General features: G+C 42.6%; 1 protein-coding gene across 3 annotated transcripts in view; it reads right to left on the bottom strand.

Moving 5' to 3' along the window:
- Positions 1-16,604, bottom strand: part of BRF1 (BRF1 RNA polymerase III transcription initiation factor subunit) — a 141,226-nt gene that overhangs the window by 32,294 nt on the left and 92,328 nt on the right. For all 3 annotated transcript variants that reach the window (XM_033137606.1, XM_033137529.1, XM_033137687.1), the window contains 4 exons: positions 10,729-10,855; positions 4,242-4,281; positions 4,056-4,148; positions 1,604-1,855 (listed from right to left, as the gene is read on the bottom strand). In XM_033137606.1, coding sequence (XP_032993497.1) covers positions 1,604-1,855; positions 4,056-4,148; positions 4,242-4,281; positions 10,729-10,855 — 512 coding nt within the window. The remainder of the gene's footprint in view (positions 1-1,603; positions 1,856-4,055; positions 4,149-4,241; positions 4,282-10,728; positions 10,856-16,604) is intronic.

Below are 16,604 nucleotides of genomic sequence, written 5' to 3'. Positions count from 1 at the left end.
AGCACGATTTACCTCGAAGCAAGCAGTTTTTAAGCAAACAACTGCACATGTTCAAGTAAACAGATGGAAGCACAATAATGATCTGAACCTTCTTACCATGTTCCTTAGAGAAAACATACTGCATGAGACAAAATTGATTGCACACTGCTACTACCATTTACCATATATTTGGCACTGCCTGAGATCTAAATTTTGTGGATTCCTGAAGGTCACGAAGTGAATCTGAGGTGAGGATTAAAGGCAGGTGTAAAAAGCTGGCGGAAGCTTGCAATGATGCAAAGTGAGTAAGACATAGCAGTGGAATGGATGGTCAGAGGAACAGAAAAAGAACAGATATTGGCTCTGAAAAATGAACCGAGAAGCAGCTTTGTAATCACATCCCACTCTTCATTTAGCAAGAAGTACTTTCTGTATCTGAAGGCTGCTACTGTACCAATATAGTTGGTCAAATTACAGACATTGTCCAGCATCCTGTTTTCCACAGTGACCAACCACATGCTTCCAGGAAGCCTATAGAAGACATTTTGAAGCCAAGTTTGATCCTTGTGCAACAGAATGTTTCTCCCTTCTCCCACCTTAAATATGTTCTGGGGTTTCTCCCAACCCTCTGGAGCAGCACAGGGCACACATGGAGGAAGAAGAGGGGGGAAATCCCATTGCACTAGTGCTAATCGTTGCACCAGTGCAACTATTTAGTTGAATATCACCCAATAGTATCTTGGTGCCACTATACAAGGCTGGGTGAGCCTCTGTATAATGCAGAATTTGTCAACCTTGGATCCCCAGACCCAGATGTCATTGGACTCTAATTCTCATCAGCCTCAGCCAGCTTAACCAGTGCTTAGGAATGATGGAAGTTGTAGGCCAACAACATCTAGGGGCTCAAGGTTGAAGAAGGCTGGGATAATGACTTGCTGACAATCCCTGGCAGAGGATGGTTAAAACCAGGGTAAATTTAATGACATATAGAACACATCACATGAGCAGAAACTGATCCCAAGACAATATGAGATCCTAAAAACATTCCAAGAGCATTCACGCCCATAGCCACGAATCTTTAGAGTGCAAAAGGATATATATGAAAGTCAAGGCGAAACACAAAAGATATTAAGGAAAATACAAGGTAAATCTCTTCAGTCTAGAGGTTTAAAAATTCACAGGGAAGGAAGGAACATGAATGGTTTACGTATGAGCATATGTTGTCCGTATAATATTCATTATACGGACAGCATATGTCAGTATGTAAGCCATTAGCTCCAAATATACTTCCAAGAAAAGTTAAAACATAATACTGGCAGTAAAACTGCACAATGAAAAGATAGCCCATGGCATGATCACCTTATTACAAAACTAATTAAGCCACAGCATCACCTATATGTGCTTTTCTCCAGGTGCCACCTAATTGTTCTCTCACTCTGTTTTGAAGCTCTCAGCCCCTATGGCCACTGGGCTGCTGCAGCAAACACTGACAAAAGCCCGCCACCAGTCCTCATCACAGAGTAGCAAGCTCCAATTTGGTACAAAAGTGAAATTCCACAGTGAACAACCAGAGCCTCTTGTGCTTCGCAACTCAGTTCATATGTCTAACTCAGGTCGTACTTACTGTGGTCTCGATCCTTAGTCAATATGCATTCTTTTATAGATTCCGTTATCCCAAGGCTGGCAGCTGTAGGGAGAGGGCCAAGCAGGGACTCCAGGGCAGGTGGCCTCAGAGGAGACTCTTTTTCCTTTGACCTGTCTTTATCCAGAAGTTCACTGTAAAAGTCCTTGTTTAAATGATTCGCAGCTGCTTCCAGTTCTTCGTCTTCTCCCTCCTCTTCTCCAAATATACTCGAGGCATTGTCTTCCATGCAGTCTTTAAAGGGAGAGGATCAAATAATTTCATCAAAACTGTTAAAACAGATGTGTGCTATATGCTGCTAGCAGGCTTCCCTAGACTCCTAAGAATCTCTCACAATCCCTATTTCTTTCTAGCATGAGTTTATTACTCGTCCTTGCCAATAAACAAACATCAGAGCCACACTCCCCTCCGCTCAGTGAATGCATATTGAAGGTGTGAACAGAGCTGTAAACATGTCCTCTAAAGATGTGGTGGTTGGTGCAGAGACTGCTTTGTGAGCAAAACCAATGCCATTGTGAATTAATTCAATATTTTGCAGTTTTAACTGTGGCGTTTCAGTAACGAAGCAACATTGTAAAGGGGGCAATTGCCAAAATTTTGTTGAAGCCATCAATAATAATAATAATAATAATATTTATTATTTGTACCCCGCCCATCTGGCTGGATTTCCCCAGCCACTCTGGGCGGCTTCCAACAGAAACCAAATACAACAATATCAAACATTAAAAACTTCCCTAAAAAGGGCTGCCTTCAGGTTTTTTCTGAATGTCAGGTAGTTGTTTATTTCCCTGACCTGTGATGGGAGGGCGTTCCACAGGGCGGGCGCCACTACCGAGAAGGCCCTCTGCCTGGTTCCCTGTAGTTTTGCTTCTCGCAGTGAGGGAACAGACAGAAGGCCCTCGGCGCTGGATCTCAGTGTCCGGGCTGAATGATGGGGGTGGAGACGCTCCTTCAGGTATACAGGACCGAGGCCGTTTAGGGCTTTAAAGGTCAGCACCAACACTTTGAATTGTGCTCGGAAACGTACTGGGAGCCAATGCAGATCTCTCAGGACCGGTGTTATGTGGTCTCGGCGGCCACTCCCAGTCACCAGTCTAGCTGCCGCATTTTGGATTAATTGCAGTTTCCGGGTCACCTTCAAAGGCAGCCCCACATAGAGCGCATTGCAGTAGTCCAAGCGGGAGATAACCAGAGCATGCACCACTTTGGTGAGACAGTCCGCGGGCAGGTAGGGTCTCAGCCTGCGTACCAGGTGGAGCTGGTAGACAGCTGCCCTGGATACAGAATTAACCTGTGCTTCCATGGACAGCTGTGAGTCCAAAATGACTCCCAGGCTGCGCACCTGGTCCTTCAGGGGCACAGTTACCCCATTCAGGACCAGGGAATCCTCCACACCTGCCCTCCTCCTGTCCCCCAAGAACAGTACTTCTGTCTTGTCAGGATTCAACCTCAATCTGTTAGCCGCCATCCATCCTCCAACCGCCTCCAGGCACTCACACAGGACCTTCACGGCCTTCACTGGTTCTGATTTGAAAGAGAGGTAGAGCTGGGTATCATCCGCATACTGATGAACACCAAAGCGAGAGGAAGCATCTGCCCAGCACCCCTCCATCATTCCTAGGTCCAACTCCAGCTATGAGCACCTGCCCACCAACAGACTTTGCCGAGACTACCAGAGGATCAGTTTCCCCAATTAGCGGCTGGCTGTCAGGCCTGCTCACAGTGCTTCAAAGTTGGGCTACTGGCACAAGAGAGGTTGCCTTCACAGCTTCCAGCCTTCAGAAATCCCACTCCTTAAGAATTGGAAGACCACAATCTCTTGATTAAAAGCTCCCTCATACAGATGCCAATGTAACCAATGAAATTATCTCAACAATGAAATGTCAAGATAGAGATGGATTATTCCGCAGTCTTCAATTATGTTTTATTTTTAAATCAATGAGTCCAACACAGATGGGCACCATCATATATTTTACTACTTTCCTGTATGTCCATGTTTAATGCATTTCTGGTGACTGGGAGCTCACAAAAGGTTGGGAAGGGAAATGAAGCTATTTATATCCCATACGTACTTACACAGTTCGGCAGTTGAGGAGACATATCAGCTGGGAAGACATTCACCAATACCCACACCAATGCCTGCTATTTTCTTTTCCCTGGAAGCTACTTGATTTCTCTACCAATAATTTTTAAAATGCAATTCAAAACTCTCAATTCATCCAGTTAGGGATAACAACACTGAAAGAGGTATCACACACTCCCCAATTCTGTTACAAAATCCAACTCTTCCTGCGTCATTCCTAGCTTACAAATGAAATACTTCATTTTTCTCTATATTCCAAATGGATGCACTTATGTACCCAAATTCAAAACTACTGTAAAATCACTCTCACATTTAACATACTCCTGATTAAGGGATTTTAAAGAGACTTACCATCTTTACTGAAATTTGCATAAACTCCTTTTGCTTTTGGTCTGCTATTTTCTAACTCAATCTCTATTTCATCTTGGTAGCTTGTTATTTCACCTGCGGTACATACAAATAATTGTCACCAGTGCACAAACACAACGTGGCATAAATAAGACTATTGAATGAAATGAAATGCAGCCCAGCCCGTACCTTCTAACTCTTCAAGCTTTTTAGACAGCTCCTTCTCAAGCTGGAGAAAGGAGAGAGGAAGACAAATGAGCAACAGAACCAAAACGTACGTTAGGAAGATTTACAAGCACCAATAACTATATCCTGTAAAAGATATATTCTGCAGCAGGCCTGACAATGTTCAAAATCAACAGTTGTGCATGAGCTAAACAGGTATGGATTGCATCTAGGGTTTACAATGCACAAGGGAGTCCCATGATCTAGGACACAACAAACGAAAAGGACTGGAAACTAGATTTAAAATACTGCTTGAAACTCTCCACTAGATCCATGCCTCAATCCAATAATCAAATAAAAACTTACAAAAGGTATTTGTTGTATTATTTGGTTTACTTTATTCGCTCTGAAGCTTGCAACCAAAAGCAAATGCAACAAAATCCCACTGGGCATTAAAAAAGTTTGGCAGTATACCTGACATTCATAAATGCTAGGATGCTAGGTTTCTCAAAATAAGCCCTTTGATATGTATGGGGGGGGGCTGAAATCCATAATTAAGTACACAGATTTGATGACAGGATAGGTGGATATTCTGAATTCACAGCAGGGTAAGATGGGCTCATAATCAATCTAGAAAGCAATTTAGGAGACAGAGAAAGTTAGTTGCCCAAGGTCATCCACCCATTTTCATGGCTGAGTGAGGATTTGAATCTGGCCACTTCACTGTCTCGTTAATGACTTGCATGTCATTTTCAAGAGGTTCAAGTCATAATCTTTAGATACAGAAACACATGAACCAGCTCTTAAAAATTATAGGGGGCTCAATCTCTAAGCGGCAAAGAACATGCCTTGCATGCAGATTCTCTAATACACCATTCACTTTATTTGTAATAATGACCAATGATTAAACAAATGAGTACTTCAATTATACCCAAATGCTAAAAGGAAGGGACCTTGACAGTTTGGTGGGCCATATCCAGTGCAGATCAAGTAACTTCACATGGCCAACTACACACATTGGCTCAATGGTGGGGGCACATACGTTGCATGCAGAAGATCCCAGGTTCAGTTCCTACCATGTTCAATGAAGCTGATGATGTAGCAGGAGATGGGCAAGTCCTCACTCTAAGACATTAGAAAGCTGCTGCCAGTGAAAGCATACAACATTGGGCTAGATGGACAAATACTCTGACCTAGTTCAAGGCAACTTCTGACAACTTGTAGACTGGTTGCAACTGCCCAAGAAAGAGGTCTGTCTGGTGCTTCCTAAAGCATCAGATAATTAAAATAAACATCATCATCAAAAATAAGGGAGTGCAGAGAGTACTCATTTTGCAGAGTAAAGACATAATGGCTCTCATGTACCAACAGGGAAATTGCAATGGATTAGCCCTGCATTTTACTGTCTGTGGCTGCCATAAATGTCACAGGGAGAGGGACACCAACTACATTTATAGCCATCACAAACTGGCTATTTCTCAAAAGACTACATTCAATGCATGGCATTTATAGGGCTTTATATTTAATGGGATAGTCAATTTTGTCTCTGCAATCTGAGTATGCAGATTTTCCCACTGCTGACTCAAATGTGCGCACGCACATGCACAAGGTGCCTGATTGCTATAGAATAGGAAACTGCTCTCCTCATAAACAAGAACCTCTCTTGCCCGGGCTGAGCAGTGTTAAGGCAGTCGATTTCATTGGGTGACAACATCTAGTACTCTGAAAGTGAACAATCCCTCCCTGTCTAATTACACCACGCAATTTGGTAATTTTATAAACCACCATTAACCCCCCACCCCACCCCACTTAAATCCACTGTTTTCTCAACTATAATCTGTAACATCCTTATTCATTCCCTGTAAGAAAGATGCTCTGGCCTGCTCATCCTTTTAGTAGCTGTGTTCTTGTACCAGCGGTCAAAAGCTGACTTCACAAGGTAGACCGGTATACAGTAAGCAGCACAAAAATGGCGCACGGAAATCTACCAGACCATTCCACGTTCTAAATCTTCTATTTGTAATCCAAAAATTGAGAGAACAATGTGCAAAATCTTATACAGAAGCCACAAACAGAAAACTCATTCAAATTAGTACAAAAGGTAATAATAATAATAATAATAATTTATTTATACCCCGCATCTGGCTGGGTTTCCCCAGCCACTCTGGGCTACTTCCAACAAAATATTAAAATACAATAGTCTGTCAAACATTAAAAGCTTCCCTAAACAGCACTGCCTTTAGATGTCTTCTAAAAGTCTGGTAGTTGTTTTTCTCTTTGACATCTGGTGGGAGGGTGTTCCACAGGACGGAACACTACCGAGAAGGCCCCCTGCCTGGTTCCCTGTAAGTTGGCTTCTCGCAGCGAGGGAACCACCAGAAGGCCCTCGGCACTGGACAGGGCAGAACGATGGGGGTGGAGATGCTCCTTCAGGTATACTGGGCCGAGACCGTTTAGGGCTTTAAAGGTCAGCACCAACACTTTGAATTGTGCTCGGAAACATACTGGGAGCCAATGTAGGTCTTTCAAGACCGGTGTTATGTGATCTCGGCGGCCGCTCCCTGTCACCAGTCTAGCTGCCGCATTCTGGATTAGTTGTAGTTTCAGAAGGCTATGTTAAGTTTCAGCAAAGATCTGGTGGGGATAAAAACTTTTTGAAAATGTCTCTAGAAAACCTTTTGGAGAAAGGGGATTTAAAGACAACACTGAGGAGGTGGTGGTGTATGCGTATCCTCCCCGTCCTCCCCGCAGTGATAATAATTTCTATGCAAAATTAGTGATAGATATTTCAGGACAATCAGCGCAGGAGCAGATTCTAGTGACACTCTGCATGTCTTGGCAAGCAACATTTTGGAGCAATTCCAATGCAATTTAATCATAATTAATAGCAGTGCTTATTTTAAAATGGACCAGTTGAAACACAGAATTCGATGTAACGTTGTATTCCTCCCCCACCCCATGGCATTTCCAGTGGGAGCAGAACTTGAAAAGGGTGTGTTTTTTGGTGAGGGGGGGGATCCAATTAACAAGCAAATACCTTTCCAGCTGTGGCCTTGGTTAATTGGAGTGGAAGAATGAGAGTGGCATACAGAAGAGAAGCAATGCACAGGCAACAAAATAAGCTTAGCTGTATCGTGTGAAAGATTTTAAATCTTGTAAGTCAGAATGAATTTGTCGCTGCACTGGGTGGTGAGCTGATGGGGAGAACTTGTGCACAGCAGGTAACCTGCCAGGAATTATGTTGAAAGCAACTGCGACGGCTCTGCAAAAGGAGCGAACCCTCGTGCCCAGCAGAATTTCCCAAGCAAAGGCAGGCACTGAACTCAAAAGCTGGTGCAGGGCTGGCAGATATTCACTTCTTCAACTATCTTCTCTCTGAGCGTTCCCTGGCTACAGCTCAGCCTTTCTCAGTCCCTCCCACATCCAGTGCATCCTTTAAAAATCTCTGAGAACTTGACCCATCTTTCGGCTCTCACTTCCCACTATACCCCTTGCCTGTGACCTTCCTTCTTCAAACTTTGCTGCTCCTCTGCTGCCCAAACACAAGACTGGGCAAGCCTTGCTCTCAAACGGTTCCACCCACTCACCCTCGCTGCCCCCTCTAGGCGTAAGAACCTAAGCGCTCTGCTCAGTCAGGCCACCAGCCCATCTGGTCCCTACAAATTGATGGTTCTGAATAAATAATACGTAATATGATCAAGTGAAGAGCTGTTAGAAATTGAGCTATCAGTGCATTGGGGAAGGTGTTTGGGTTTTTTTTTTTTAGTAATTTTATCAATATGAAAAGTGAATCACCACCACTCAGGTCATTCAACAGCTTTCCAGAATGTGTGTTAGACGGTGTAATGAATGCCTCTTGGGCAGTTGTTGAAAGGGGTGTGTGTGTGTGTCCAGTAGCAGACTTGACTCATTTTTCTCTTGGCACACTTGGGCCTGTCAAATACTAGCCCGTCCCTGCCAATGCCCACAGCTAATACAGAAAAAAATAATATAAAAAAATACTGAGTAGCTCAGCTGAGTCTGCCTTTTTGGACATGTTGGTGGGTATGTTTCTGGGCCAAACTAAAAAAAAAATCCAAGGAAATAAAACATCCGAGGCTGTTTCCTAGGAATCTGAATTTTCAGCCTGGACTTGCTTGCCCAAGTCCTCATCACCAGTTTCAGACATCTGAAATGTACATCTGGCAGCATCAGTCACCAGGATGAGAACTTGTTCAGAGGGTAACTGGCAGGCAGGGTGGCTTTCAGCAAACATGCAATTCTCACCAGATAAATTGAGGTGAACGGGGGAGCTTTCAATAATATCTGAAATGAAGCTATTCCCATGCACTGCAGTGGCCTCAACCTCTAATTGGTTTAAGGTAGGCATGTCCAAAGTCTGTTTCGGGGGCCTGGCCTAATCCAGCCCATTGGCCTGTTTAATCCAGCCCCTGTGGCGGTTTATTTCCTGGAGTAAAATGCCAAAAAAAAAGCTCAACAACTTTGGTCGGCCCTCATGGATGTTCACTTCATCAGATCTGGCCCTCTTTGAAAAAGGTTTGGGCACCCCTGGTTTAAGGTAAAGTAAAACCTCTTTCTGAGTGAGCAGCTCAGAGGACCAACTGCTTGGAGGAACAACCACTGCTCTGTGTCATTTAAAAATGAGTGGTTGGGATAGTGCATTTGTTTGCAAGATGGTAACTTTCAAGTTCTGTATCAGCAACAAGTATGGCTCATGTAATATTAGGGTACCAGTGGAAACAGAAGACAAATTGTGCTACAAACGAACTGAAGGCTACACAAGCCAACATCGCATTGCCCAGAATAGAATCAACCTACAGTGTTGGTACTTAACAATAGATAAGTATTCTTCTAGGAGCAAAAGACAATATAGAATAACAAGCTGGGCCTGCAACAAAATGATCCTGTTTACTGCTCCAGTCAATCTTGTCTTCACCAATACTCAATCCATTTCCTCCCCCACCCAGCTTTCTGTCCCCCACCCTAACAGTCAGCATTCCATGTCCCCTGGGTACACCGACCTCACTGGTCTGTTTGGGGAAGTTCTCCCCTTACTTTTCTTTTTCTAATGATTTTTTATACTTTTGCGAGCCTTGGGGGTTCTTCTGTGCCTGTCAATACCTCCTCCCTCATGTGCAAATGGTACCACTTTGGCTGTGGAAGGACCATCACTCACCTCTGAAATTTGGAAACGGGGGGGGGGGGGGGTGTGACAATACAATGTGGAAAATTATCACACCCACCCCATCCCCATGATCTCCTGTCACCCACCCAAAAGAAGCAAGCATTAAAATCAACAATAGCTCCATACCAACAAAAGATCAATGGCTGTACAAAAACTCAGAGTTCGTGTGATTAGCAAGTATGGCAGCCAAAATAAGGGACTGGGATGAAAGGAAAACAAGGGGCGAGTGGGAATATCTTCGAGAATACTTAAAAAGAGATGATGTTAGAATCAATTTGCAACTGGGAACAATTTTATGAGCAGTAGCAATAGAAACTAAGGAAAAGATGGGAGTAAAGAAACTAATGGAGATGCAGCATAACGAAGGTTTTCTCTAGAGGGTTAGATTGGGAAGTCTGAATGAAATGCTGTAAGATGAAAAAAATGTAAAAGATGCAGAAGGTATACTGTAAAACAGGCTTCCTCAACCTCGGCCCTCCCGATGTTTTTGGCCTAATTCAAATTCAAATTCAAATTTATTGCGGCTATAAGCCCATAAAAACATAAAATATGGAATATATGACATAAACTTACAGCAAACCATAGACCCTGGAGTCATAGGGAAACAAACCACAGCACAAATACAAGTTTTAAAACAAAAGTATTAGTGGTCGTGTAGTTGGCCACAGCGCCTTTTTTGAGATATGACAGAGTTTAGAAACCTTGCCACCTGCAAGGTTGTATAGGAGTCGTATAGGCCTACAATTCCCATGATCCCTAGCTAGCAGGACCAGTGGTCAGGGATGATGGGAATTGTAGTCTCAGAATATCTGGAGGGCCGAGGTTGAGGAAGCCTGCTGCAAAACGTATGAATAATCAATCAATCAATCAATCAATCAATCAACAAAATCAACAATAGCTCAAGCTGACACCTATCAATGAAATTTCACACGTATCAGTTGGCAATGCTTTGCTCTGCGCTGAAAGTAAAATCTGAAAGGGCTTAGGGCAGGGTCTTCTTTGTGCTGGAGCTTTGGAAAGTTCACACATTTAGAAGAATGATGAAACAGATATTATTATTATTTTCTTTTTCATGACACATGGATGGGTCTAAGTAGATCCTGATCCTGATTGTTTTTGAGAATTATTTTTACACATCAGGTTTTGCTGACGTGTTGGAGCTGACCTCACTATTATATGATCTTGCTGGTATTATGTGCACTTTCATGTGGTTCTTTTTTCATCGCTCTTGGCTTCCAGATGGAGGAATAAAGCAGAATAGAATTCTATAGACACTGCCTTTCCAGCCACAAAGCAAGGCAGAACTATGCGTACAAAAACATTCACCTGCTGAATCTTTATCTTTCGTTGACCAGCTGTAAATGAAGGAGGGTCACATTCCTCTTCCAAATCAATTGTCATGAACTCATCTATTGTTAGCTGACTTGCAGGTGTGTCTTCAAACTCTGTAAGTCTAAAAGCACACATGAAAAGGTTAACACGGGTTTTCTCTCCGTGAATTTCACAGCAGACCAACATAAAAAGATGTCAAAGATGTTCCCCAATTCAAAACAAAACTAAGTAAAGAGCTCAGCCAAAACAATTTCAAATAACTCGTCTTTAATGACCCACAAGCAAGGCCTATAATCATTTTTCCAACATAAAATACCCATTGAAATGCAATTCCAGAGGGACAGTCATATTAATCTGTTGCAGCAAAAATAAGAAAGAACATTGTGGCACCTTTAGACTAACAATTAAATAGGGCAAGAGCTTTAATCAGATGTATGAAGTGTTATCGCGAGTTGCAGGAACATATATGCCCATGGATAGTGGGGTTATAAACAGTGAAGTCACAAGGAAATTCCTGCATTTAATTCCCTTTATAATTGACCTTTATAGATCTTTATAATTATCATTAACTTGACTAATTTATAAACTGCTGCACAGCCTGAAGCTATCAAAGCACTGTATAACAAAATAAAAATGAGATAAAATACAAAAAAATGCAAGCTCCAAAAGCAACAAAACCACTTATACAAACTCTTTAAATTATTTTTAAAATTGCTACCGGTACATACAATGAACATTCCATAAATGACTGGGTCAGACCTCAGAGAAAGCCTTCTTCCACAAAAATAGAAGATGCTACTACGTCATTAACAGTAGTCAAATTAAAATGCAGGAACAAGCTTTATGTTCATCTTAAAAAAATGTAATAAATCAATATTATTATAAGTATTCATGACAGCCCCTATATTGCAATCAGGTTTAAGTCATCCATGCCTCCATGATGTCATGGGTTAAGTTTTAATAGAGAATTAAAATATGTTTCACAATATAATATATTTAGAAAAGGGGTGGGGATTAAATCTCTCACATGTGATTAGCTGATTACAGCCCTGGTTACTGCCATGTATTTCTTTGATTTTCTTGTGCTCACCAATTGCTATGAAATACTTCAATCTTTAGCACTATGGCAAAAAAAAACCTGATTCTGATTCACCTTGCTACTCAGAAAGAAATGTTAAAAAGGATGGATGTTAAAATGCCTAATTAATGCTGTGACCACATACAGTTTTATTGTGTATTCGCTTTTCCTGGGCGTAGGCGTGGTCTGTTTGTGAAGGCGATGCCTGATTTAGACAAGGGCACTGCCATGTAGCTGGCCCCCTGATGCAGGCATGGCATAGTTTGTACTAGGTGGCAATCTATTTGAGTGAAATGGTACTTCAGTACGTTTGTATCATAGCTAGAAAGCACAGTGAGGATGGAATTCACCTAACTCGTGTTTGAAAGAAAAGAAGTAGCTACCTACATATTACATATGCCTTTTTAAAAAAAATCATCATGATGGTTCATTAGAGAGAATGCAATATTTCCACTGTGTTATGATTTTGCTATATAAAAAACTGATCGGTGTTCAAATGCTAAGCTTCCACAGGAATTGGACTATATAGCACAGTACTGTTACATTCCTCTTATCTGTTTTGTAACCAAATGTTCAGTGGTATCAAACCCCATTCTAATAAAAAAAAATCATTAATTTAAGAAAGAAAAAAAATTAGTCATCCAGCCCTGTACTGACAGCAAGGCCTACAGAGTCAAAAGCAGAGGTCCCTTCCAAGCCTGTAACCTGAGATCCTTTAACTTGAGATATTTGGGAACAAATGTGCAATGTTATGTTACACATGCAAAGCTCAGGCGGTGACATTTTGGGTGTTGTGGTTTTTTTTTAGCACACACACAAACACAAAAATGTGGGGAAAATTTATGCAATACTTTCAAATCAATAGAGTACGAGAAATGATCAGCTCTGGCCTAGGAATAACCATGCTGCTTTGAGAAGCATTTCTCCTCCCTCTCCTCACTTCAAGTGTGATGAACACTACGTACTTAATAACACTTTGCATTCTTATAGCACATTTTAAGTGTTCTAAGCACTTCATATACTCTTGCAGTAATCTTGTGAGGCAGGCCAATATTATCAGCCCCATATTGCTGGTGGCAGGAAGCTGGAGCTGAAAGGACAATCACTTTGCAACCCCTACTTGATGAGCTCCAGGCGAATGTGAAGCTTGAAGCAGGGACTTCCTGGCTTCTGCTCTTAGCACCTGCATTGCAAGCACTCCTCATGCTGGGGGGAAATAGCAACCGTACGCCACAAAATGGAAATAGCTATGCCTAGTGGATGAACCATCTCTCATGCCACAAGGACCTATCCTGCAGGAATTCAAGTACCAACTGTTCTCCAAGAAGGCATTACAGACATCACAAGCTTCACCTTGAATCTTCAGGTGAGGTTTTTCAATGTAGAATCATAGAATCCTAGAGTTGGAAGAGACCACAAGGGCCATGCACTCCAACCCCCTGCCAAGCAGGAAACACCATAAAAACATTCCTGACAGGTGGCTGTCAAGCCTCTGCTTAAAGACCTCCAAAGAAGGAGACTCCACCCCTTTTTCCACTTCCTGAAAAGTTACAGTCTTTACAAGTTACAGAACTGGTTATCCAAGATAATTCTGTACCTCTGTATTGGGACCAACCAAGAAAGAAAAAGATATGGGCTTGTTTTGGTGGTGGTAGTAGTGGGGGAAGCAGTGACTGAGACACCTGTTGCCAGCAAGAGATGGGGTAGCTGGCTTCTTTCACTAAGCAGTTTCTCTGTTTTATTTATTTCATTTTGCACAGTGTGGTGTAGTGGTTAAGAGTGGTATACTCATAATCTGGGGAACCGGGTTTGCGTCTCCGCTCCTCCACATGCAGCTGCTGGGCGACCTTGGGCTAGTCACACTTCTCTGAAGTCTCTCAGCCCCACTCACCTCACAGAGTGTTTGTTGTGGGGGAGGAAGGGAAAGGAGAATGTTAGCCGCTTTGAGACTCCTTCGGGTAGTGAAAAGCGGGATATCAAATCCAAACTCTTCTTCTTCTTCTTCTTCTTCTTCTTCTACACATGCACAGTGCATACAGAACGTCTGGAAGCAGGCGTGAATAGGGACAGCACTGTCCCCCACCCCCAACTGAAATTGGATGCAACACCTGGCCCTTGTACCCACTGTGACCTAAGAGGGTGGGGAGGGTCCTGGTGGCTGCCCTATTAACTCTCATGGTGGCCTTGCCACATGAAATAAAAGAACAGGTGGCAAATAGGAGCCACCCTAGCTGACTGGCTGGCTGACACCAGATAGCAGTTCAGCTCTAGCCTAAGTTGACTTATATCCAACTCTCTTATCTCCTGCTATACCAGGATTCCTCAACCTCAGCCCTCCAGATGTTTTGAGACTACAATTCCCATCATCCCTGACCACTGGTCCACTAGCTAGGGATCATGGGAGTTGTAGGCCAAAAACATCTGGAGGACTGAGGTTGAGGAAGCCTGTGCTATACACACACAGTGCTTTTTTGTGACGGCATCACAGGTACATCACATTTTCTTGCTGCTGCTGCCCATGGCAGTCATTTTGTGCTGGGACCCACAGCACTAGTATTATCATTATTAAATCACCTTCCTCACCAAAGTAATCCAAAGTGACTTACAATGTAGACCCAAAAACCAATGACAACGAACACAACCAATACAAAACTTTTTTTTAACAACCCACGTCTATACAATTTTTTTTAAAAAAAATCTGCAGGTCTTGCAGATCCTGCCCCACCAAAAGACCCCAAGTACTTGAAGCCCTTCAAATTAAAGGTCAAAACCTCAAGTAAAACAGAAACTATTTGCCTTTTATCAAGATATGAATATCAGTGCCTCGTTTTTCACCAATAAAAAGAAGAGAGCACTGTCTGAATCCACATCCATGAACCCCTATCTCCAACACAACACCCTCAAGAGTGGCCAGCAAAAAAGTGAAGCAGCATAGGATCTCCTGCAGATGAAAAAGGGAGGTATGACGATAGAAACAGGCTGGTTGTTTTGAGACAGGTAACAGATTTGACGCTTATCAAGCTGGCAGGTTTGTCTGAGATAACGTTTTACAGGCTAAGAGCAGGTTATGATGCTACCAAAGCATGCCCTTCAACTGTGACCCTGGATTGCTGGCCCCCAATGACAGAAATGCCACAAGGCAAGGCAATGTGTGTCTGTTCAGAGCAGAAGCAGAGATGTGCTGCACCTCCCAGGTCTTGTAATACAATGCAGGGATCCTCACATCTCGGAGTCCCTGACCCATCACAATGATTAGCATGTTGTTAGCCAAGAAACCAGGTTTTGGCCATGTACGGGGGGGAACCTAAGCATGGCTTGGCCTCAAGCCAAGGGTGCTGTAAAGATTTGAACTTAGACAAGTGCTTTCTAATTCCGGCAAAAGCAGCAATGATTCTGTCGGAGTTAGACAAACATAACTTGTAATCCTCTTACAGTGTCACAGACTATGTCAAAGAAATCTTCGGGGACCCAAAAATTTTCTAGCTCATCTATGGATCAATGATAGTCTAAGGGCAAAAGGAAGGAAACAGCAAAACATTTTGGGTTGTTTTTGTACTGACTTTGTAGCTGCAACTCTCAAGCGACAGCAATGCTGACAACTGCTTAAGCGAGTGTGAAAATGAAAGTACTGAAGTCTACCAGCAAATTCTTAGTGTCTTTGTTGTAAATAGTTTGCTGAAATGTTAGACTCGCTTGGAGGAAAATCCTGTGGGGGAAATGGCACTTTCTTTATGGAAGGAAAACAGAGGTTGATCAGTGAAGTTACTGGAAGAAATATCAGAAAGATACTCAGATTGGATCTTTGCCTAATGTGCGAGCGAGCTGCTTGTCATTCAACCAATGATAGCACTTTGAAATTATGCTAGTATGTATTTCAGGTCTCTACTTAATTTAGCAAAGCAATTCTTGATGCCTCTCCAATGAAATTTGTATCCAGATACCAAAAAAAGCAATGTACTTCCATTCATAACAAACATTCTTTTCCTTTTGGTAAGATCCCAAATTCCTCTTCTCAGCCATCTGCTTAACAGCTGATTCAAGATCCGTCTTGACTGACACATATCTGCTAACCACTGACATTGCATGTTCCCCACCCTACTCCGAGTGCTTAATATAACCTCCCCTCATCTTGCTCTCTTTCGTTGTTAAAAAAGGTTTAATACAATGCCCATGAAAAACATCAGAACCTGACCTATCACATAGCAAAAAAACAAAAACAAAACCCCAGAATATCACTCTTCTTCCACTCCTAAAAATAACCCATGCTAGTCTGCTGTATACATGAACTTGTTCACCCCTACAAAGTGAAGCTGAAGGAAATGTCATTCAGTATAAGAATCCTATAATCCTAGAATTGTAGAGTTGGAAGGGAGACCAAGGGTCATCTAGTCCAACCCCCTGCAATGCAGGAATCTCAATTAAAGCACCCAGATGGCCATGGAGCCTCTGTTTAAAAACCTCCAAGGCAGGAGATTCTACAAGCTCCCAAGGGAGACCCTTCCACTGTGAAACAGCTCTTACTTTCGAACAGTTCTTCCTGGTGCTTAGTCAGAATCTCCTTTCTTGCAACTTGGAGCCATTGGTTTGAGTCCTACCCTCCAGAACAGGAGAAAACAAGCAAAAGAATTACGCATTCTCCAAAAACTGTCAGTACAAGTTAAGAGTGTGCACAGTTGCAGTGTATATGGTTTTATAAAGCTCAGACACTAGGATGCAGTTGATGGAAGGCAGAGACTAATGACCAAGGAGATTCTGGAAGATAAGACCATTGTACCATATAACTCAGTATTGC

The sequence above is a fragment of the Lacerta agilis genome, chromosome 1 (genome assembly GCF_009819535.1).
Source record: "Lacerta agilis isolate rLacAgi1 chromosome 1, rLacAgi1.pri, whole genome shotgun sequence".
NCBI classification, from domain to species: domain Eukaryota; kingdom Metazoa; phylum Chordata; class Lepidosauria; order Squamata; family Lacertidae; genus Lacerta; species Lacerta agilis.
Note: the sequence above shows the minus strand (reverse complement) of the source record. Positions and strands in the feature narration are given on the sequence as shown.